At 41.4% G+C, this 23,409-nt stretch overlaps 1 protein-coding gene across 1 annotated transcript in view; it reads left to right on the forward strand.

Annotated features, from left to right (window-relative positions):
* Window positions 1–23,409, forward strand: part of cacna1ab (calcium channel, voltage-dependent, P/Q type, alpha 1A subunit, b) — a gene marked incomplete in the record, with an annotated part of 92,837 nt that overhangs the window by 57,520 nt on the left and 11,908 nt on the right. Inside the window, 12 exon segments of the mRNA XM_035660836.1 lie at window positions 423–539; window positions 640–705; window positions 1,392–1,489; window positions 1,824–1,974; window positions 2,288–2,415; window positions 3,085–3,181; window positions 10,992–11,097; window positions 11,497–11,604; window positions 14,325–14,425; window positions 17,984–18,105; window positions 19,519–19,654; window positions 21,414–21,527. Of these exon segments, the coding sequence (XP_035516729.1) occupies window positions 423–539; window positions 640–705; window positions 1,392–1,489; window positions 1,824–1,974; window positions 2,288–2,415; window positions 3,085–3,181; window positions 10,992–11,097; window positions 11,497–11,604; window positions 14,325–14,425; window positions 17,984–18,105; window positions 19,519–19,654; window positions 21,414–21,527 (1,344 nt within the window).

The raw sequence follows: 23,409 nt of genomic DNA on the forward strand, positions 1-23,409 counted from the left end.
GTGTCTGTGTGTCTGTGTGTATGTGTGCGTGGTTGACAGGCACAGTGCACTGTGCTCCATCTTGTGTGGCCTGCTTGCCCCCCAGAGATCAGTGCATTTGGTTCTCTTAAAAAAGAAAAAAGCATTCTGCTGTACCAGATTGGATGATGACCTTTAGACTCTTTGAATTATGATTTTCCTTATTTCCTCTCTTTTTCCTTCTTCTTTTGACCTTTTCTCTGTCTTTCTCTCATTTATACTTGTATCTACCAAGAGCCATTATGTTTGCAGTTGGTTATGTTTTGTTGGGTTGACCCCCCCTCCCCCCCTTCTCTCTTTGTCTTCTCTTTCTTCCGCTGTTGTTTTTGATTTTTGTGTTTGGTAGAGGGAGGTTGTGCAGGTGGCATGTGTTTGGTGAAGCTCACTGTGTTCTCCCTCTGTAGAATAACTTCATCAACTTGAGTTTCCTGAGGCTGTTCAGAGCAGCTCGCCTCATCAAGCTACTGAGACAGGGAGAGACCATCCGCATCCTGTTGTGGACCTTTGTCCAGTCCTTCAAGGTATTCAGTCATTAACAGATACACACATTATGTACATATGGTCACAATATACAGTATAAACTCTTATACATATTTCCCCTCTCTCCATCGCCTCTGGTAGGCTCTGCCTTACGTCTGCCTGCTCATTGCCATGCTTTTCTTCATCTATGCCATCATCGGCATGCAGGTGAGTACTGCCTATCTGCCTTTTTGAATTTTGGATTTGATATGTTTTTGGATTGTTATATGATGTTTTGGGATTTAATTGTTTAGCTGGGAAGGTCAGTAAATGGGTGAACAGTATGTAAAATCCAGCGATGTAAGAAAGATTTACATCCTATACCTAAATAAACCAATACCATCGTGTAGAAGTACATTACAAATCACAAGTAATTAAAGAACAAAAGTAAAAATACAGTAGTATAAGCAGCTAAATGTCCTTAAGGCCTAAAACAAAAGGAAGGTACTTCTTGTGTAGAAACACTAGTTCCTGCATATTGTCATGCTCGACTATTATTTTTGTATTGATGCATTAACATGTGCGCAACATTTTAATGTTGTAGCTGGTTGAGGAGCTCACTTTAATATTTCATGTACTGCAAAGTGGTTGAATTTATACAAATATGTGTTTAAAATCGGCATCAGCAAAGTAGCTAAAGCTGTCAAATATAGGGAGTATGGTTAAAATATTGACCTCTGAAGTAAAAGCATGAATTTAAAAACTCAAGTGAGGTACAATAACTCAAAATAATTTAAAATTCATTTAAAAAACATGTTCTCACTGCATTGTTTCAACTTTGCCATCAGTGTAGAATGTGCACTAATGTTTTCCTTTCTTGTGGTGCTTTCTTTTTCCACTGTTTGTGTCTGTAGTTGTTTGGGAATCTGGCACTAGATGAGGAGGGAGAGAGTGCCATCAACGAGCACAATAACTTCAGAACCTTCATTATGGCCCTCATGCTGCTCTTCAGGTGAGTCTTGTAAATGTAAAAATCAAGCCACAGAATTAGTAGTTTTCCAGCAGCAACCCTTAATTAGGTGCCATCACACACTGCCACTTTCCTATTCACTGCCACTGTAACTGAAGGGTGATCATATTTAGATTAATGTGATTTACCAAATATATATATATTGTGTATACATGTTTAATATCATGGAAACAAAGTCAAATCCCAGATCGGCTCCATAGCAACATACTCTCTTAATATGAGTTGATGCTGACCACTGATGCCTCTTGAACATTACTGTCTCTCTTAGGTTTGTGCTCACTCTTTCATGTTTTGCTGTGTGTTTCCCCTCATGCAGGAGCGCTACGGGCGAGGCGTGGCATGAGATCATGTTGGCTTGCCTGGGTGGTAAAGAATGCGACCCGGCCTCAGGGAACACAGAACCTGAATGTGGCAGCACCTTCGCCTACACCTACTTTGTCTCCTTCATCTTCCTCTGCTCTTTCCTGGTGAGAAAAATACACAGAATGTCCCTTTAACCAGTTACATAAATAAAAACATACATTTATGTGTATTTTTAATATTAAAACCAATTACTTCTTTTTGAAATAAAACTATATAAAACAGATTTTTTTAGATTATATATATTTCTCAAACATCCCTCCTTTCCTGATGTTACTTCATAGCGTTCAAAGGGTGGATTTATTATTTAATCCTGGATACCGTTTTCCGAGATGGCTAAAAAAGTTTGCTACTGCGTTGTGTAGCCAACAACACGTGTGTCTGACGTGTTTCATTGAGCCAAACTCGTCCTTTATCCAGATGCTGAATCTGTTTGTGGCCGTCATCATGGACAACTTTGAGTACCTGACCAGAGACTCCTCTATCCTGGGGCCACATCACCTGGACGAGTATGTAAGGATATGGGCCGAGTACGATCCTGCTGCCTGGTGAGTGGCACACACACACACTCATACACACACGCTGTAGAAGTCATACAAATACAAATGCAGAAATACACACGTCAAGCAGCAAAAACAAGGTGACACAAACACACAGTGCTCATGTGTAACGTAAAACTAAGTTAGCAACATTACACTTTAGATGTGTCTACACACATTTGGATAGTCGTATGCTGAAGGTAAAATTACTCTTAACCCCTGACTTTCTCTCCCGTCCCAAAACGGGGCAAAGACTGGTGTCATGATCTCATCCAAAAAGTGTTATGATGATACAGGATCTTCATCAAGTGATGATCTACATCATAGATGATGTTAAAAGTGGGTCAGTTAAAGCTGGCATGTCAGAGCAAAGAGTTATCCAGCTTTCTCCTTGTCTTTCTCTCTGAACTTTTCTACCTTGTTTCTCAAATTGCACAATTTGTGCACAGTTGAGATGAATGTAACCCTCTCCTCTTCCTCTTGTCCCCCTCTGTAATGAGTGTGTGTGGGCATGCATGAGAGGAAGGTGTCTTACACCTCTTTTTCTCAGTGTAAATAAATGCTCTCTCCTCTTCATCTTATCTCCTCTTTTTCTCCACTCTCTTTATTTCTTTATCTCTCTCTCTGTATTCTGTGTGTTCCCTCACCTAACCTCCCCTCCTTGTATTTTTCTTGCAGCGGGCGCATACATTATAAGGATATGTACAGTTTATTGCGAGTTATCTCCCCTCCCCTGGGCCTTGGCAAGAAATGCCCACATAGGGTGGCCTGCAAGGTTTGGACCAAACCCCTAAAGCACAAACTTAAACGCAACCTGCTCGCCTTTAAGAGACTGGAATGAATGTCGCTCTTTATCACTTTTAAAACAAATTCTTTCCTACTTCAACTTTTTATTTCATTTGGTTTGATTTTTCTGTTTGGGTTTGCATTATTACGTTGTTTTAATCTCATTTCACCATTGAATCATTGTTTTTTTGGGGGGGGTTTCTGTTGTATATGCATTCTGACATGACAATGAGAATGTTTGGGACAATGCAGAAATGCACACACACACTCTTGTACACACTCACACACACGCACACACCAAGAGCGGTGTGTGAAGCATGAGGTGGTGCACTGCACTCGCTATTGTCTTCTGACTGAACGCTGGGAAAATGACACTGATGTGTTCACTTTTAATTCAGTATTATGTAAACACTAGAGTCTAGACTCCAGTCAGCCATTGTCTTTGATTTATGCTTGCTGTCTAATTTTGCCTGGGCAGAAAATGGTCGAGCAATGTGCATTGTTCTTGTTTGAGTTGGGGTTTGGGTGAAGGACGTAGGGTTACTTTAGCACAGAGACGTATGCAGAGAGGGCTTGGTCTGAATACTCTCATAGCTGGTAGCTCGGCCAGTGTTTTCCCGCCATGTGTCATCAAGGCTCCGTAGTCTGCAGGCTTTGATATAGTCACTCACACAGCTAACGCCAAATAAAGCAGCTGATATCAGCACCCGTGGTGATTGATTGGAATGACAAACTGCAGCTTTTTCTGCCTCCATGGCACATGTTTGTGAACCACTGTGCTAAGCATTCTGTAATGTTTATTTTTTTGAAGGTAAAAAGGTTTTAAAGCCACTATGTGTAGATATTTTATTATGTCTTTTTTTAATATTACCACTGACATCCAGAAATCCTACACACAGTGGCTTTAAGCATTCAAGGTATTAAAAACAGTTGTTAGGCCTGTTACAAGCTCTTCTTAAAGAGTGCACACAACAATACACAGGGTAATACACACAGTGCCCTTTACAATATACTATGTCCAACTTGTGACACATCACTAAATCTTGCAGCAGTATCATGCTGAACTACCAGTGAGGAAGTTATTTTCTGTAAAAACAAATTTAAATATAAAAAACTTAAATCTTTAACTCACGGGGATCTACCATAGCTTACATCTTCTTCTCACGGTACTCTTGTGTACAAAAAACCATTCCTCCAGTCTCGGATCGCATTGACATCACTTCCCCTGTGTGCCTTTGTTATGTAAGCAGAGGGCTTGTGTTTCCCACATGCTTGTGTTGGCACACCTTGAGTGGAGCATGTAACAGGCCTTATGGTAACAGTTTATATTCACTGAAATACTACAATGATATGGCCAAACCTGCTCTGTTTGTGGCTCTGGTGTATGGGGAAAGAAGGAAAGGGGCAGGGTGTGTGTGTGGTTTGGGGCAGGGACTCTGGACTTCAAAAAGGTCTTGTGTCCACCAGGTCCCTCTTAATAACTTCCTGTGTCGACAGATGCTCGTGGGAAGAATCGTCGGTCTTCTGCGTTTGCTTTATGACTGTCAAGATGGTTTTTAAGGTGCTGCAGTCTTTGGCTTAGAAATGGTTAAAAGATCAGTTCAACTAAATCATAAGAAAAAACAATAAAAAACATATTTTACAACTTACCCCTGGTGATATATAACCATGCAAATGGTTTCAGCTGTATATGCTGAGGCTTTGAGACATTGTGTCTGTTCCAGTACCCACATTTGCTTTATTTGAGAGTAGTCGAGTGCCTTCTTAAGAGTATTAATATTTATATATTGAATACATTTATATAGTAGTATTTATATATTATATATGTATTGCAGTTATTTACAATCAAATGAGGAGATGATAGATCATAGGAGACTCAGGACCTGGGAGGTAATAAAACAACTAAAGTGAGTTATCTAGAACCACATAGATAACATCCAGGCAACAATACGATTTTCTCAAAAAGCGTTTTTTGTGCTATTGGTCGTACTTCACTTGTTGTCAGAGCTGTGAGACCAATAATGTGACCGGCTGAGTGCATTAATCCCCACACACCTGTTGTTGCGCTTGTATGATTAAAGTCGCTAGTCCCACTGAATCTGTTCACAGTGAGGTCTACGGACTGGGACACTGTTTCAGTGCTGTGAGCACCATAAGCTATATTTCATTCATTCCTCCATTGTATTTGAAGTGGAGACAGACATCTCAAACCCTGGCCACTTAAGCCTAAACTATCTGCATAGCGAATAACCACAAGAAGTAAGTGACAAAACATTTTTTTGGGTTAAGGTGAACTGACCTTCTAAAAGCCAAGACCTGCACTGTTGGGGCATCCCAACCCTTCCTGTCATCATCAGGGAGGTCTCCCATGAACACCTGGAGTCGCAGCTGTGGGCAGAGGTTCCTGGTGGACACGCAGCCTCAGTGACAGACTGCATTGACTTGTCATTGTGACTCACTCCGATCTCTGCAGCGGTGCTTTTCTTTGCCTGCTAGAAGCCCCGCTGCCAGTTCTATCCGAGCGGCGAAAGAGGGCAAAGACCTAAAAATCCCAAAGCCCCTTTTCACCTCGCATAGAACGGTATCTCAACAACAACTAACTAAACTAAATAACACCTCCTCCTTCAACCCTCCTCTCCTTCCCCAACCTTTCTCCCTCCCTTCCTTCCTCTCCTCTACCTTACTTTATGATATACCAGACTAGAAGCCACGTAACACACCCCCTCGTTCTCTCTCTTTCTCTTTCTTTCTCTCTTTCTCTCACCACAGCAACCACATATCCACAACGATCAAAACAATAACCTCTGTGTATTTGTTTCCCTCCCTCTTCCTTTCCTTTGTTGGTTTCTTTCTTTTTTCTCCTCATGTCTCCTCCTCCAAACACACCTCTGTGTGTCCTCCCCTCTCCCTATCCCTCGCTGTTTTTCTTTTTTCGTTTTTACGTCGTCCGTCTACGTTTGTTCTGTCTGTTGTGTGTGTGTGTATGTGCGGATGTTTGAATGCATGTGCGTGTGTGATGTGTGTGTGTGTGTGTGTGTGTGTGTGTTTGTGGCCACCCCAGCGGCCGGATCACTTACACAGACATGTATCAGATGCTAAGACACATGTGTCCGCCGCTAGGCCTCGGGAAGAGGTGTCCCGCCCGGGTCGCCTATAAGGTAGACTCGCCCCCCACCTTACCCCTCCACCCCCCTCAACCACCAACCCACCTCCTTCTGTCCCTCCCTTCTCCCATCATTTCTTTCTTCCCTACTCTTTCCCCTCCCATCTCCGTCCTTAAACCTCCCCATCGCTGGGGAGGAGAACCTCTTCTCTCTGTCCCCCACTCCCTTTCCTCCTTCTCCTCCTCTCCTCCACCAACCTCCTTCCCTCCCTCCCTCCTCCCAGCGATGTTCTCCTCATTGTCTGTTAGTGGTGGTTGTGGTGGTGGTGAGCGCTGTCCTCTCTCCTCTCTCTCCGACCGCGGGGATGGAGGGATGGGCTTTTGTCGTGCAGTGAAGTGAAGTGATAGTGGAGTGGTAGTCAATCCTCTTTCTTTTATTTCCTCCCGTCAGGCCGCAGGAGTAAGGGAATGGAGGAGGCTTTGCTAGTCCTTCTGCAATCTGCACGGACGCATGCACAAACACACACCCACAATCCAGTCAGAAAACCAAAGACAGAGCACAGATCTGACAAAGAATTTCTCCTTTTCCATAACAAACGAAGGAACTTAGAAAGTAAGAAAACTTCCTTTGATAGTTTTTAAATTGATGTTTGCATATTTTACCATACTGCATATTGCAGTATAAGTACATGATCTTAAAAAAGAATTCTTAAAAAAATCTCTACAGCCTGTTTTGTTCAACCATTCAATATTTTTTGCATAAACTAAAGATTTAAGGCAAAACTATAATACAAAAAGTATAAATATAACTTTATTGGGACACTTTTTCTCATTATGTGGTATAGGTATTATTATTTACTACTACATTTTAAAAATAACATTCTTTAAAGGACCCCAGGATAACCAATTGCTTGTGGTAATTACTGATGTGAGCATATATATGGAATTATGTATGCTAAAATAAAAATATAGTTTACACAAGCCATTGTTTCACCAAAAACATAAATAATTTGTTCATATAAATATTTCTAGTGTAGAGGCCAACATACAACATCTAACGTGAGATTATTTTAACCAGGTTGTATTTACACAGTGCAAATATTTGCTTACGATGCGGGTACAGAAGGACCGGCAAGGGTTTCTGTCTTCAGTCCTCTGCGTCTCTTATTCCTGTGGATGGCACTATAGTGCACACATACACATACCCACAATACCACACACACACACACACACACACACACACACACAGTTCTGGCCCTTCTAGTTTTTTGTCTTTTTTCAAGATACTTTTTTGACACCCAAGGAAACTTCAGTGTCTTTGGCTTCTCTTTGTGCCTCAGACCACTAGGGTAAAGATTTGGGTCGAGTTTTTCAGCATCCGCTGTCTCTTTGTCTTGTTCTTCACGCTTTCTCTCCACTACAGTAGAGTCCTACTCTGTCGATCTTCTCTTTCTTATTGGCATCCAGATTCACCAACCATGTACTGAAAAGATGATTTGGGGCCTTAGGTGTTTCAGCAGAAAGTTCCCTTAATTTTGCTGATCATGTTTGTGGTGCCAATAAGCTTTGAAAAGAAGCACCACAAAGCAAATATCTTCATTACCAAATGTGTGTGCATCAGCTGTAAAAGCTAATGTACTCAAGCTAATTGATACAAAAGTTATTTAAGTAAAATAAATAAATAGATAAATAATTAAATAATATATATATTATTTAATTACATCGATTTCCAGGTTGCAGTCCTTGACAGTTTTTGATGCTTGGGGCTATGGACAGATTTTGGTTAGTACCAAAAGAGTATTATGTTTGATACCAAGTCCTACTAAAGAAGTCACTCTCCTTACTCGCCTAACTTGCAAGTATGTTATCTGCATAATATTCTAACCAACCTCACTTTGACAAAGTAAAAATATTCTACCACATAATACTCATTATGTGTGGTGAGAAATGGTTGACTTAGATTGAATCTGGGTGTCAGTACCCCATTCACCTCTGTCTCTCCTTCTCTAACTATTGTCTTTTTATTTCTTCTTTTCTACTTTCTTCCTTTTTCTACTGTTTTTCTCTCCTCTTCACTGCTTTGTCTTATCTTTTACTCACATGTTCTCTCTTCTTTCCTACCTGACAGCTTTCTCTCTCTGTCATTCTTCTGTCCTTCTTCTGCGTCCACTTGTCCGTCAGCAATCAGCATCCATCTTCATTCCTTCATAGCATCCCTCTATCCACCTAATGCCACTCTGTCTCTACCTTGCCTCTCCTTTCTGTTCCTCCTTCCTTTTCTCCAGAATGTCAACCTGTATTGGCAGTGGCCCCCATCACATACTTCAGCCATCAAAGCCTTCCAGTATTCATTGATACAGTTTCACAGAAAAGGTCCATAAAAGGACCTTTTAAGATCAGAAAGTCCTCATGATTTTTTTTTTTCAGAACAGAGAGGGGAAGGTTAGACATCTTGATACTGATCATCTTAATGCTGAGGCAAAGATCTTGATCTTCCCTTTAGTGGACACTAGGCCTCACACTTACTGGAAAAAGTAGTTTTGATAAATGTGTATCGTTACAACAACTTGTTTTTTGAACTGACCTCTTCTCAGTAAACTTATGTCAGTGTTGTTTTTAGTCCTCGTCTTTATCTCTTGTCTTGTTCTGTAATTTTGAGCCTCTCTCTTTTCTTTCTTTTCTATCTACACACACACACACACTCAGTTCCTCTCTCTGTTAATTCCAATTGACCCTCGTTCTCTTTCAGTGTTTTCACGATCCTCCTCTCCCTCCTCATTCTCGCCCTTCCCTTTTTATCTGTAACTACATCTCATAACCAAGCTTAGAGTCGCCTAGTTTAACTCAACTAACTGCTGCCCCTATCATGTGTCCCCTTTGATAGACCCCCATCCCCTTATCCTACACTACTACTATTATGAAGTCTGGTTGGTCCAAAACAAAAACAGAAACAACGTCAATCATCTCTTTTTGATCTTCTCTATGATTTTTTTTTCTTCTTTCAGGGAATGCCACAACTCTAATCCTCTCTAACTCTGACAACCCCTTAAGACACTGCACCCGTTTGGCATTGAGAGAGATCTTGATATGAATATCTTCCATCGCTGTTCAATTTGACTTTGATAAAGGGAACCATTCATGTAAAAATGTACAGAGCGAAAAAAAGATATGAAATGAATCTGTCAATCAGTAGGATCAATCCAGTTGGATTGAGGATACTCTCTTTGCGCGGATGCACGGCTGCTTGTATTGTGAAAGTGGGTTTTGAGGGAATTTGGGGGGTAGTGGGCTGGGTACTTGGGAAGAGTTGGGGCTTAGATTATGGGAGTGAAGTTAAGGCATGTTGCATGCTCTGTGTGTCCGGGTTTTTTCTAGGGGGAGTGTTTTGTGGTGTTGCATGCAATCCTCGCACTCTCTGTCGCATGGCTATGGGCGACATCGAGCCTGCCTGCTGCCTGCCGAGCGCTGTGGATGTTGGCCGATGCCCTCCACCTGCCGAACACTTGGCTTTGGGCATGCCCGACACTCGCACACACTCAGGAACACACGAGCACGTACACAACCCCACCGCCATTGTACTGCCGTGCTTGCCATCGTTAGTGCCCAACGCTCATGTTCGTAGGTAAATCCGATGGATGCCAACTGGTTGGGATAGGAACGGCAAGCGGCCCCAGCTGGCCCAGCTTGTTTCGTTCTATCCACAGGTTTCTCCATTGGTTTTACCTGGTATAGACATGTAAAGACAGGGAACCTCCTTACAGGTAGGGGGAGCTCTATAGAAGATGCCTCAGTTAAATAAAACAACTGCAGTCTCCTGAAAAATTGCAGAATTATTCCAGTGATACTGTTATTGTTCTCCAGTCAACCTATTTTGTCTCCAAAGGACTCCAATTAAGTACTCTTAATTGCAGTCTGTGCAAATAATTGTGTGTAAGTGGGCAGGGAGGGATGTTGGGGTTGAAGGGGGGTGGGGGTTTGGTGTATGTGTACTGTTATATATTTATACCTATATGTGTGTAACAACAGAGATGTGTAAATGCGCCAATGCATTCACACATTTAGGGAACATGGGCACAGGTTGGGTCGGAGGCCATTTTGGCTCCGATTGTTCTTCCTTGTGGTTCTCGGCTCTCACAGTTGCTTAGCAGCAGATGGCCCTCATTGGATAGCTGTGCTGTCTCGTAGAGTATCATTGGAAAAACAGGAGACGCAGGGACTCACCCAGTCAAGTTTCTGTCCTCAAGCAAATGCCCTTGCACTTGCAAATGCATGCACTGATAAAATGTGCAGCAGACTTAACACATGCACACTCAACAGTCATTTAATATAGCACACACTTATCAGAGGACTCATGCCCTCAATTTGAAATTCACTGACTTGACTTATTAGGATACACTGATCAGATCTGTATCTAAAAGAATTATAGTGACACCTATTCTTCCTTGCCTTAACTTTGATCCGTCTCAGGGAACATTAGGTAAAACCTGGACTAAATCCAGTCCAGCTCTAATTGGCTGTTGTCTATGGAGCTCTCTCAACCCCCGCCCCCCAACCCCTCACCCCCTCCCCTTCCCAGAGGTTCAGGCACAGCACACTTCACCCCTCACCCCCTCCCCTTCCCAGAGGTTCAGGCACAGCACACTTTAGCAAGGACACATACATTTCTCATCCTCTCATCCTGACTGGCTCTCCACAGAGGCTGCTGCGCATGGATCTGCCGGTTGCGGATGACAACACGGTGCATTTTAACTCAACCCTCATGGCTCTGATCAGGACAGCCCTGGATATAAAGATTGCCAAGGGTACGACCCTAAAGTACTATCATCCCTTTACTGTTTATCTCAGTTACTTTCCTGTCTGACATTATTGGGTATTCTTGGGTAATTCATGTGTATGACTTTTCACCTCTCAATTTCTGTGTGTTTCTCTTCAACAAGAATGCCCTAGATTATTGTAGCAAATGCGACTAAACTCTGACACTAACAAATTACTTTCTTGTTTTGGGTGAATGTGTACACGCGTGAATGGCTAAATATATTTCTTTTGGCCTTTTGGTCTGTACCTCCTTTGCCCTGTGTTAATGTGTGTGGGGTGTTTGCATATACTTGGACGTATGCTTTTGTGCTGTCTGTGTGTACAAATGTTTGATGCGTGTGTGTGTGCATGTGTGTGTGGGCACTCTGGGTTGCGGGGCTACCCAGGCGGTGCAGACAAGCACCAGATGGATGCAGAGCTGAGAAAGGAGATGATGGCTATTTGGCCAAACTTATCACAGAAGACACTGGACCTGCTGGTTACACCGCACAAGGGTAAGTCGCAGGAAAACAGAGCATAGTGGTGTGTGTGTGTGTCCGATCACCAACTCACCAAGAGGACAGCTTCCACCAGCCAGTGTCATTCACTGCTTCGCATCTCCTGATCAGGCTACTACAGCAGAAACACACATGCTGTACATGCATACACAAACATACATACAGTACATACACCAACACCAATATCGCCCCAAGTAAAAAATAGGAGTTACTAGTGTAGTGACAGTGACATGACCCCTCACTGGCTTCCCACCCATTAACACAGTCATTTGTGTTTGTTGGAGGGCCTGTCTAAGGCAGAAGTACTGTTGCAGCACAGCTGGTTAAATGACTTGTTGTAATTACCGCTAAGCCTAGAGGCTATACTAGCCACTAACAGGCAACAACATATAATGAATGCCCTAGTTACCAACAACAAGAAAGGTTGCAGGCCTGTATGAACCCTGGTGAGCTCAGCTCTCCTCCCACAGGTGCTTACCTCGTCCGTGCATCATTGCACAGCACATGGTTGGCAGCCGGGCTCTGCATCTTCTTACTTCGCCAACTTTGCACTGAGCTTGCCGTCAGTTTCAGTTCATTTAGGCTGACGAATAGACGCAAACAACTAACAAAAATAGGTCAGTCATCATTGTCCATCATGCTCACTAGTGTTGTGGTAAGACCCACCTTTTTGATGTTTGGCAACCAATCACTATAACAAAAGACAACCTGTGACTGACAGTACCACTACTGGGTATTGAACAGGGGGTTCTGCAATGGTGGTTGGGAATGTGGTCCCTATACCACCTGTTTACACTGCTAGCCCAGATTTAATAAAATATTAAAAACTTTTTTATGGATGGAGTCTTGCTAAACAGATCTTTCCACCAATGGTCAGATAGTGATAGATAGTTTTCAAGTTCAGATGGACAATACATCTTGTAACTAATTGGCTCAAGTAGTTCATACATTATTTGTGTTCAGATAAACATGCCACACAGGAATGCACCACACCACAAATGTACAGCAGGCACACTAGCACATTTGTGTACACAGACACATAGGATACAGTAGCGCACACACCTGCACTGCTGATCTTTCCACACATTCAGTCAGTCCTGGAATCAGGGGGTGCCTGCTATAGAAGATCCTCTATAGAAGTCTTTTCACTACAGGAAGAATTGAACAGCAAATAAACTAGTAAAATAGATCTAGACATTCATATAAAATGATTGTGATGAATGACTGTTTTCAGGTTTTCATCTGTTTAGAAGATTATTTAAATTATAGTGCTAGTGTAATGATGCATGTTTAGCATACCTGCAAGTTGTTTGCCTTAACGCATGGTAACTCTTAAGGTAAAAGATATGCATTGTCATGTCTTATTGCCCCATGATATAATAAGAAAATAAGATATGTGTGGTCATATCTTATCACACGTTAACATCAGTTTTGATGCTGCAAGACTTGTAGCCATGCCACTTTGAAAAGGGCACCACTCATTCAGTGAGAAAGTTTTTTGACAACCAAAACAAAGCTCAGTATTTTTCTGATTTTAAATGTCTATGTTTTCCATCCAAACTCTGGGGATACATGTCCAGAGTTTTTAGAAAAAAATTGAGCTCCTGTTTTCCAGGGATCTCTTGTTGGAGGTGTCAAAGGGTTTCTTAGTGAGGTGGCTACCTAGTCCTCAGCCTTAGTATAATGTCTAAAAGTGAAATATATTTAAGCAAAATAATGAAAGAATGTCACAATGTATAGGTACAGCATCTGCCTGTGAAAAGACTATTGGCTTTGTTGTGTTAATAATTGTACAGTGTTGTAATATTGTATTTGTCTGTTGTACACCACCAAGTGAGCTCAGCTCTGTTTCAGTTGAGGCTTCACAGCGAATGTTGTTACATTGGGTATCAATTTTCCTTCAAGACAACAAAAAAGCAAATTAGTGTCTGTTCTGATGAGTATTTTTTGTTTAAATGCTCATCACAGCTCCCAAATTTGGTAATTTCCATATTTTCTTGGAACCAATCTGCCTGCCGCACTTACAGTGCTCAGCAAACCAACAGACCATGTCCCTTACCTCTTTGCCTTGCTTTATTATACATACAGGTGTACATAATATCATTAGCTTTAGATTTTTAGGCATGAAAATCAGAATGATATAGTACCATCAATGCTGTAAATGAGCTTAGCCAATGAGAATGAGGTTGTCTTGCTCCATGGTTGCACGCAAGCATGAAAGTAAGTATGTTTGCATACATGGTATAATGAAACTTACAGTAACATGGAGGACTGGGAGATTGTGTGTGAGATGGAAGCTTACTTTATTGGACTTAAATTTACGTAGATTTACCTCTGTGCGTGAGGAAGAGGTAATTACATTAAAACACTTTTTTAGATTTTTCGCTTCTCCAACACAGTGTTTGTTTGCTCACAATTATTGGTCACCACTGACCCAATATTGTAAGTGAACTTACCTCGGTCAGCTGAAGTTGGAAATCAAACTGAGAAGTAAACATTTAGATATAATTCTTGGTTATGAAGCCCAGATCTGTCCATGGATTGACATGAAACAGAATTGTCCCAGTTGTTGGTGTAATTTGCATGCTATTGTGAATTTCTCTGTGGTTTGTGATTCAATGTGTGTGTCTCGTCCCCCACTCCCATTCCCCCCACGGCTCAGGGTCCCATCCCACTCGGGTCTAATCTTGCAGGGTAACTTGTCATTTTTTCAGCAGCCACAGACTTGACGGTGGGCAAAATCTACGCTGCCATGATGATCATGGAGTACTACCGGCAGAGCAAGACGAAAAAGCTGCAGGCCCTGCGAGAGGAACAGGTAGACTCCCTCCCAGAGAAATTCCCCGAACAAAAAAAGATCCCTATTTCCTTTTCCTTTTTTGGTTTTTCCTCCTCCTGGCCCTCTTTTTCGATACTGCTTCTAGCCTTTGGACTGAACTTTGCCTGTCAAATATGGATTTAAAAGCATAAGAACTATGTCTTATACATTTAAATCCTATATAAACTCCCAGCTACACTTCCAAACAAAACTCCTACCTCCCTCTCAGCCTGTGCTGTACCCTTTATTAGCATGCTACCTGAAAGTCTGCGTCTTTTTTCTAGCACCGTGTTGCTCCCTTGGTCAGCCTTATTCCATTTACAATGCTTGCTAACAGAGGTATCTAGCTGTTATACTTTCAAGCTAGTTATCAACCTTTCCCCTTCCAGCTGCTTCAAGTTTTCTTTTCACCGTGGGCTGTTTGAAGGTGGTGAGGAGGATTAGGTGAAAGGTTTTCCAATTAACAACTATGGTTTTCGTTGTTGGTAATGTTCTGAACAATGATGATGATGATGATACCACATGGCCTTACCTTTTGTTTCCTGTCAGTGCTCTTTCCCTCCTGTCGATGAATGCCTTTGAGATGCACTCGCTTCCGCTGTCTCTGTATTTTCAGTCCGCACTTTGGACGTGTTGAAACATCTCTCCACTCATGTAATACCTCTGTTCGCTCTAGCAAGTCATCCAGTTGGTTCAGCACTTGATCCCAAATTTTACATGACATAAAAAGAGTCCAAATTTTCTCATGGAATGGGGGCAGCCTCGTCCATATTGACTGACACATATTTCGTGAGGTGGGTTTTCCATTTCTCAGAATGGAGTGCATTGGTGGATGGAGAGTATGTTATTCTTTTTTCTTTCAAACTGCAAAGACAGTATGTGTTGGTATGTTCCTGAATGCAGCCATCCCATTGGACTGAATGGACAGGTGCACACAGACTCTCTCAACATCAGCAGTACACAAGACTTTAACCAGTCTGTGTGTCTGTCAGTTTGCCACCTATGCAGTATCTCACTTCATTCTTCTTGTCTTCCGCAGTGGCCTTTTCTTTTAATAATGCTATATCACTTTGAAGGAAGAATCCACCCAAAAACAAAAAATATCAAGTGTAACATCCTGGACCTCAGCAATCATACAGGGAAAACTCAAATGTATCTGTGGTTGGGATCACAGACACACCCCAGTGTTCACAAATTAGTTAGATATTTAGTATTTATGTGTATGATTCAAACAATAATGGTAACAAATATATCTATATATTATAATAAAACATGCACATTTTATAATATAGGTTTAGTTATAATTACTATAAAGTCCTTATTGCAATAACATAATAATAAACATGAGGATGCTAGTCCTCCTTTGCATCACACATGTGAATATTATATAGCAACGTCTCATGGTATCATAGCAGAAAATGGAGAAAGCCAGATTGTGGAAGCAAAGACTGAAATTAAAACAACAGAATTGTAGTCATTGCCCAAAAGTATTTAGTAAGAATTATGGAGATCAGTAAAAGAGGCTGCAGAAAAAGTGCCAGGAGAAAATTGTGAGAATATGCTGAAAATGGTTTAAAGACCACCACTCACAGGAAATTACAAAATAACTCCTGGTCTCAGTAACAGTAAGTGAAGGGGTGGATTTTTTCTTTAATTTACTCATTTGATGTGCTCTCCTTCACCGTTCCTCATCCTTCTGTGTACTCCTCGCACCTCGTCGCATACCACCTGTCCTCTCCAGTGTTTGTTGCGCTGTTGTTGTGTCTGAAATATTATGTTGTTTCCTCTTTGTCTGCTGTCTCTGTTCATGCATTTTCCTGTTTCTTCACGCTGTTTTGGCGTCAGTTGTCTGTAATCCCCCGTTCCTGTCTTCCATGTCGTCTCTGTCGTTCTGATGCGTTCCCTTTATCCTTCCAGGAAGAGATGAGACCTTGACTTATCAAGCTCTCGCTGTTTGGTCAATCCAGGTCGATTGTCACCAAGTTGCTCTAACCAAGACCCATTCTCTCCAGTCTGTGTGTTCATGAAGCTGTCTGTTTGCCTGTCTGTCTGCTGTGGTGGTTGATGGGATGTTGGGTGGAGGTTCCTGTGACCAGTGGCAAACAAGACTGTCCAGAGACGAACTTGAGTCATTTACCTCCGTGGCACAGGAGATGATGTCTGGACAGGATTAGACAAACCTCTGACAGAATCTACATTTTCTGAAGCTGTGCTTCTCTGTCTGATTATTTATGTCACAAATATTCAAAGGAGGAAATAGGCTTTCTGTTGGCTTTCAATCCTAATCTACAGCTCCCTAATAGTGTGAATTGCTGATCGCTAACTAAATGTCTGAACAAGCAACTTGGAGGCTTCAACAAAGTCCACAGTCATGATGAATTTCTGATCTTTTTTTAAATAATATTTTTAAATGCTTAACTACAGGAAGCTGGATCACAGATCAGCTTCTTGAATGCACAAGGCAACAAAACGTAGTTGCACTGCGTAGATCTACTGCAGAAATATAATTCTAGCTTAAGCCAACTCCCCTGAAACGACAATGTAGTTCAATTGAGCACAGATTGGGCTAACAACGATTTGTTAATAAATCATCCACATCAACACACTTGCTTAATACCTTTGGCCTAATGAGAATATCTACACCGACATCCCAACAGTCCAATCCCCCATGACGTCAATATACATACATTTGTTATTAGAGATTTAGGAAGCAACTGAAAAGCCTCTATTACCACCTTTATGACCAAGTAACTTTCTAAAGATCTGTTTGACTGATAAAACTTTAAGTATCTTTTTCATTTTTCATGTATATTGTAGAAAGACAAGCTTCCTGTCCAGCAAATCAGCCTGATGTGTCAGAGGAGGTTTGGACGTGTATCTGTTTCTGAACAGGCCTTGAACCATCTGCACTCATTTAGCATTCAGCCTTTAGCTTCCAGGCTGTGGTGGGACATGATACAGGCTGTAGCAGTCATGAGCCGTCGCCACTCCTGAGAGGACTCCATTACCCAGGATCTCCTGGGAGGGAACCTGACTCACCTCTGACCTGATGGAAGCAGAATTTGCTAGTTCAGGATCAGATGTTTACCCACAAAACGGCATATTACTCAAAAAATATTGGCAGATGGATCACACAGATTGCCAAATAATGATTTTTGAGTAAAATGTCTTTTTTGATGATGTGTTTCATGAATGTAGTAATCTGGTCCAAGACCTGTGATTTAAGAGCAATCTTACCTCAAATGCCTAAGGTAAAAGTTTCCCTCTGACACAGATCTGAGATCAGCTTTTCCTTGCTGAACACCAACCCAAACTAACATAAAGGAAAAATAATCTTAAAGCTAGCAGTGTTCCTTTAAACACTTGTTCAGTGTGCTTAGCAGATCCCAGATCAGTAGTCTGGCAGGGAACTTTACCTTGGATACCCACAGCCATGTGCTTGCCGATGGCGCCCCCGTGTGGGTGCATGCTGCGAGTGCATCCTGTGTTTGTGTCCTGTGTCTGCCCCCTGAGTGTGCCTGATGCCAGCCTGCAGGCCATGTCGTGTATCTCACACAGAACCGAACGCCATTAATGTTTCAGCGCATGGAGCCGCCCTCTGAGGGAGGGGGCACAGACGGCCAGGGGGGCCAAGGCCTGAACGGCCTCCCCAACACCCAGCCGGACAACCTCAACAGCATGTGAGTAGACTGGCCATGGGCAGGAACCTTTATGTGGCACATTTAAAGGCATGAGGCAGCAGCAAATATGTATATACTTTCCCACACACATACATGTTTTAGTTATCTATGCATTCAAAATATATAGTATATGCACTATATGCACACATAATTTGGGGGCATCTTGCTTCTTTTCAAGAGCAATGTTTTATAAATGTTACATAATACATCAGGAAAATAACTTGACTTGCACCAACTCAACCTCCACTTCAATTCAGTACTGGTTGTTTTAGAAATATAATCAGGAGGTGTAACTTTTAGGTTCAAGACATATTTAAATTGAAATTATAGTAAAATGTTTGTTGTGAAAACAAATACATACAATTTAACTTCACATCTGAATGAAAAGTTGAGTGAACTAAAGGTTCTCGCATATATACAATACAATACAATAGTACAGTATCTTCTTTATCTAACTTCCTTGGCTTTGGACTTCTTTGACCGTGTTTTTTTAATTGTTTCTTCCCCTTGCTATGTGTCGGAGTGTGTGTGTGTGTGTGTTTGTGTGTGTGTGTGCTTTTCTGTTTCCAACAGCCTACTCTGCCTTTGTGTGAGAATTACGTGGGCAAAATTTTTTTTTAAAAATGTGAAATTGTACAAGTATTGTTTATCAGTGTGAAATTGAGCCAAATTGGCATAGTTGTAATGGTTTAGAAATGAACAAATCTGTGTGTGCGTGTGTGTGTGTGTGTGTGTGTGTGTGTGTATGTGTGTATGAAAGAGTGCAAAAGCAAGTGTGTATGTTACTAAGTAAATTCTGTTGTCCCAGTCTTAGTCTTAGTCTTAGCCACAGAAGAAATTTTAAGACAGTTTTTGACTTTTGTCTTGCGGGTTGGTGAGGTCATGTGGTCTGTAGCAACATACTGTAGCATGCTAGCATTTGTAATGCTAAACTTAACGTGTTAGCATCCTAATATTATCTTTGCAGGGGTTACAAAGTACAGGGGAGACTGATGAAAGTTTAGTCAAATGCAGTTGTCACAATGTTTTGACATGTCATGAGACGGGTACTGTACAGATAATACGCGTTTATTATTTAGGGTACATTTAGGTTATTATTTATTTCTTTTGGCACCATCCTGGAGGCCAAATGTTAGTGTAGAATTATTTGTTTAATTGAAATAAGCTATAAATTAGTAGGCTTTACCTAAAAAAATGAAATGTCATCTCTGGTTTCACCATTATATCTGCTTTCATTTTCAATTAACACTAGATTTTAAGACATCCTTTGGCATAGCAAAGGTCATCTGTATCAAGAAAAGTCGTCTGTCTCAAGAAAACATTGGTCAAAGATGTATCACTACTGTGAATTTCCTCAGTCGAAGACCTCCCTGATTTGTAATCCCCTGACTTGTGTGTATGTGCGGGTGCCAGACCTCCCGAGGGTGGCATGACTGAGAGCCAGTCGTGGGTGACGGCCAAAGCCCAGAAAATGTTCCAAAATACGGGTAACTGGAGCCCCGACAGACCCTACCCCGACGATCTCCATGACAACCGTCACAACCCGCAGGTATGATGAGCACAAACACACATGTCCTATTCACGATGCTGGTGGGAAACATTCCTCAGGATTACTGCGGTTGCAATGCATATATTGAAGACATCTCTACGGCATCACACTTATCACACAGTCATAAAACCTGACAAAAATGTATTTAAGTAAAACAACGATCTCTACCTTTCAATGATCTACAACTGGAGGCGCAAACACAGTTCTCTTTTTATCTGAATTACCTCACATTCTTTTGTAACATATTGACACCAATTAATATAATATTCCCTACTTTATATATATTTTTATCATTTAAATTGTCATAAATTGAATTTTAGTCACCTACCTTAGTTCCTTAAATAAAAGGTGAAATAATTTAAAGTTGTAGATCTCAATACTCTGAAATAAGATAAATTAAAGCAAGTTTAAGGCAAATCTTTTATTATTCATATCTGACCTCAAAGGTGGTTGGATAGACATTTGATCACTCAGAATCCATGGGGCGTAATGTGTTTCATGATAAAAAACATGAGAACAATGCCAGACGTAAACCCAGTTTCTTCACAGAATTGTGCTATTTGAGTTTCCTTGCTGTAGAAAAGATTGAGAACTATCTAATCTACTCCACTCTGTCATCCCTAAACACCAAGTTCTTAGCAACCTCCATTAAATTTGATCTTTTCTGTATTTGAAGTGCTGGATTTTGCTGCTGTTACTCCAGCGTACAAGACTGTAGTGTCTCTCTGTTCTTTGAGCTCTTTTCTTTTTGCGGACCCGTCTGTCTCTTTCTTCATCTTCCTGCTCGAAGTCCACATCGACCGTATTCTCTTAGTCTTACCATCCTCCTATTCCTTGATTTTCCCTGTTCACTCTTCAACCTCCTCTTGAGTCACTGGCTTGGAGTTGGTACATTTGTTTTGTGATGTACACCTTCTCCTCCTCACTGCCCCCTTACTTTCACTTGTCTGTTGGGCCGTCCCTACTCCCGAGCCCCTCATCTCTCTCTTCAATCCCATGACTAATGTACAAAGATGTATGTGGATTTGGAGTTGTGCCATGTACTCTTTTCAAAAAAAGATTTGAGATATCTTCCTGGCCCAGTTTTGGATTCTTGGGTTTGCAGGTTCATGCCAGAAAGGTCCCAATGTTTCCGAGGATGCTTTTCCCAATGGTGAGGTCTTGGTTCAGGCTACTCTTATCAATACCAACCTCATCTAAAGGTTTCAGAGGCTCAACAGTAATTTATTAAGGTTGCAACTAGGGCTGTCACAATGTCAGATTTTCACTATATGATTATCATGGCCTAAAGAATTCCTGATAATGTTATTATTGCGATATCTATAGAAAATTTGAAAAAAAGTCAAATAAATAATAATATCATTCAAATTTATCTTTGGCTTTTATTGTGTTTTGTCTCTTTTTGGCAAAGGAACACTGGCAGCCAGTGTTAAGTTGCATTACTGCCACCTACTGTGTATCAATATTTCATTTTAAAATCAATACAGGTATATCACGACAGCACTAGTTTCAACAGTTAATTTATGCAACAATAAGTTGCATAAATGAAGACAGAATTGTCTTTAATGCTTGAAATTGAAAAGAAAGACAAAAAAGGAACATGATACACTTTCTCAATACATTACATTACCGAATGTATTTCATGTCCCTTCCACCTCAGTTAGCACCTTCCTCGATTAATCAAAAACGCCTCCCCCCTGCCAGAGTCCCCTCCCCTCAGCAGACAGTGGTCACGCCCCCCTCTCGTTGTGTTTTACAGACGGTAGAGATGAGGGAGATGGGGCGGGACGGGTACTCCGACACTGAGCCCTATCACCCAATGGATGGGCATGGGCGGACCCTCTCCATGCCCCGCCTCTCGGCAGACAACCAAGTGAGCACCTTCATCTCACCATCATCACCAACATCATCATCATCATCATTCTCCATTACTATGCTTGTTAGCAGTGCTGACAGTTGAAGTGAATTAAAGAAGTCTCTCCTTGCATCCAAAGCGGAGAGTCAGAGAACTGAGTCAGAAATAAAGCAAAACCTTGTTTTTTTAAATACCAAACAAATATGTACAGATATGTGAGAAAATATATATCTATTGATTTGTTTTGGCATTTCTTCTCTCTTTACATTTTTACACATTAGTGTCAACTAGTTCTTTTTTTAAATAACTTTTATTTTAATATTTACTCAGAATATATTTAATACATTTTGATCAAATAATTTCAATATCATACTTTTGTGTTATGTTGTTTTTATTGTGGCTCTAGTTCTCTGCATGGAAAATTTCCTGACGAATGTTTGGACAGGATGCAAAGTGGCAGTGAGACTTTTGTAAATTCACTTCCCTCTGTCTGGCCCCCTAGTTATTTAGTCTTCCCTCCCTCCCTTCCTGCCACCATCCCTCCACCTCCCCCTCCCTCACTCTTACCCCTCCACTCATCCAGCAGCCGACCCACTGCTGCTCAGCTCCCAGAGTGCTCCTCTCTGAGCAGTACAGCCAAGTTGCATGCCAACACTGGAGCAGCAAGCAAAATGGGCTGGAGGGCTGGATAAGTGTTCTAGATATGTATGCAAATATATATCTAGAAGATCTATATGTATAGAATATTTTGTCACGTATGCTATTCCCTACTCCATTTCCATTTAATCCTTGGTGTGTCTGTCCTGTGTAAACTGTGGCCAGAGTGTCTGAGAAAGTACAAAAGACTCATTAAGACGCTAAAGCTGTAAAATCTTCCAAACAAATACAACCACATGGTGCATAAACTGTATATAAACAGACATTTTATGGATCTCAGTGTCAGTTGGAGAAAGCGATGCTCAAACTGACAATTCTTGGATGTGTGTGAGACAGAAAAAGAGAGGGGTGTGGCAGAAGTCACTGTAGATGATTTCATGCTTTTAATTTATGATTTTGAGGGTAAAAATCCCAATTACCTGCACACTGACTTTGAAATCTAGTCGCACAAATTTCTCCAGGTTTGGTAGCTTTATACTGCTTGGTCAGTGGCCCTCCAGGTCCGTATATGGAGGTGGGGAGGTGGATGGATGGGTCAAACAAACACAGGACATTATTGTACTGAAGTCACGTCAGGTAGGCTACGTTTTGTTCTTGTACTTGAGTTACATCAGGTCCGTAACAAACTTATAATATTTTTTGAAACCTAAGGACGTCGTTTTTGAGCCTAAACTTAACCAAACTGCAACAGTTTTACAACGCTGACCGTGCATGCTTTATTTTGAAAGTCTAACCCGACGTTGCATATATACTCTTGTTAACTTGACTGTGGAACCCTGTGTGTCCAGAAATGGCGCGAAAGGGGCATCTGCGGAGTTTTGAAGCGGAGGGCCACTGACCAAGTGGCAGTATTTGACAAGTTGGGAGTGAGAACGTGTTGCTTTATCTGTTTATTAGGGTTATAACAGTTACAGTACCAAAAAAAAGTGGTGGATGATACAAGGACATAGCTTGTCCACGGTCCACTGGATGCTAATCTGTTCTCAGTCTAAGTTTGCAAGGGATATAAAATGCCAAAACAAATAGTTTCTGAAGAATGTAAGGAAAGGAAACCCTTGCTCACATCCTGTGGGCAAATTTTTTCAAAAACCTGCTCTGTTCTTACAAGTCAGTCGCTGTGTGCTTTCAGACCTTGGGTTGCAAATTGATTACTGCTCAACTTTGTTTTGTGCTTTCTCTGTATATATATCAGTAATGAACTGGTTGTTACGGTCACCGTTTTAAAACGAGATCACAAATCGAG

Source organism: Morone saxatilis, unplaced genomic scaffold, assembly GCF_004916995.1.
Source record: "Morone saxatilis isolate NCDOM2014 unplaced genomic scaffold, NCSU_SB_2.0 Contig17, whole genome shotgun sequence".
NCBI classification, from domain to species: domain Eukaryota; kingdom Metazoa; phylum Chordata; class Actinopteri; family Moronidae; genus Morone; species Morone saxatilis.